The 961-nt window shown below is 55.4% G+C and overlaps 1 protein-coding gene across 1 annotated transcript in view; it reads right to left on the minus strand.

Annotated features, from left to right (window-relative positions):
- Positions 1 to 858: 858 nt before the first annotated feature.
- The window catches only part of GUITHDRAFT_120873 (hypothetical protein), a gene marked incomplete at both ends in the record, with an annotated part of 2,554 nt that continues 2,451 nt past the window's right edge, over positions 859 to 961 (minus strand). Inside the window, one exon of the mRNA XM_005819845.1 lies at positions 859 to 910. Coding sequence (XP_005819902.1) covers positions 859 to 910 — 52 coding nt within the window. The remainder of the gene's footprint in view (positions 911 to 961) is intronic.

The raw sequence follows: 961 nt of genomic DNA on the forward strand, positions 1-961 counted from the left end.
TCGAGCGCGGTGGTGAGGAGCGACCTGAGGGTTGGAGCCGAAAATAACGGCGCCTGCCGAAAATAACGGCGCCTGCCGAAAATAACGGCGCCTGCCGAAAATAACGGCGCCTGCCGAAAATAACGGCGCCTGCCGAAAATAACGGCGCCTGCCGAAAATAACGGCGCCTGCCGAAAATAACGGCGCCTGCCGAAAATAACGGCGCCTGCCGAAAATAACGGCGCCTCTGCCGAAAATAACGGCGCCTGCCGAAAATCACGGCGCCTGCAAAAAATAACGGCGCCTGCCGAAAATAACGGCGCCTGCCGAAAATAACGGCGCCTGCCGAAAATAACGGCGCCTGCCGAAAATAACGGCGCCTCCTAAACCCTAAACCCTAAACCCTAAACCCTAAACCCTAAACCCTAAACCCTATTATTATTATTATTATGTGAGTTTATTAGAATGCTAGAATGTTGCTCGGCCTCGTTGTGGGCTTGTGCAATTGGATCCTAGTCTAAAGAGGCGCTCGAGCACTGGGAGTACACGGCCTACAATGCGAACCCTGCTTCTGAGGCGTCTTTCTACTCTCTACTTCTGCTGTCTTCTCTTGGCTTCCTCAGCCTCAGTCAGGAGAGTTGCCTCTCCTCACCTTGGCCTTCGGTCACCACCTACTCTACCTCCATTCAGCTTCCTCAGCCTCAGTCAGAAGAGTTGCCTCTCCTCACCTTGGCCTTCGGTCGCCACCTACTCGCCCTAAACCCTAAACCCTAAACCCTAAAACCCTAACAGGGATCTCGTGACCTGGCAGTTCGGCCCGACTTGGCTGGCCCCTATGGCAGCCGTGCTTCTGCTCTGCTCCCTCCTCTGGTATATACTTCAGTGGTCTTCCCCGGCCTCAGCCAGTGGAGTTTCCTCCGCCGGCCTTGGCCTGGGTCGTCCGTGCTTTACTTGTGTTGCTTCCTCGGCCCCGACACACCTT

The sequence above is a fragment of the Guillardia theta genome, assembly GCF_000315625.1.
Source record: "Guillardia theta CCMP2712 unplaced genomic scaffold GUITHscaffold_202, whole genome shotgun sequence".
NCBI classification, from domain to species: Eukaryota; class Cryptophyceae; order Pyrenomonadales; family Geminigeraceae; genus Guillardia; species Guillardia theta.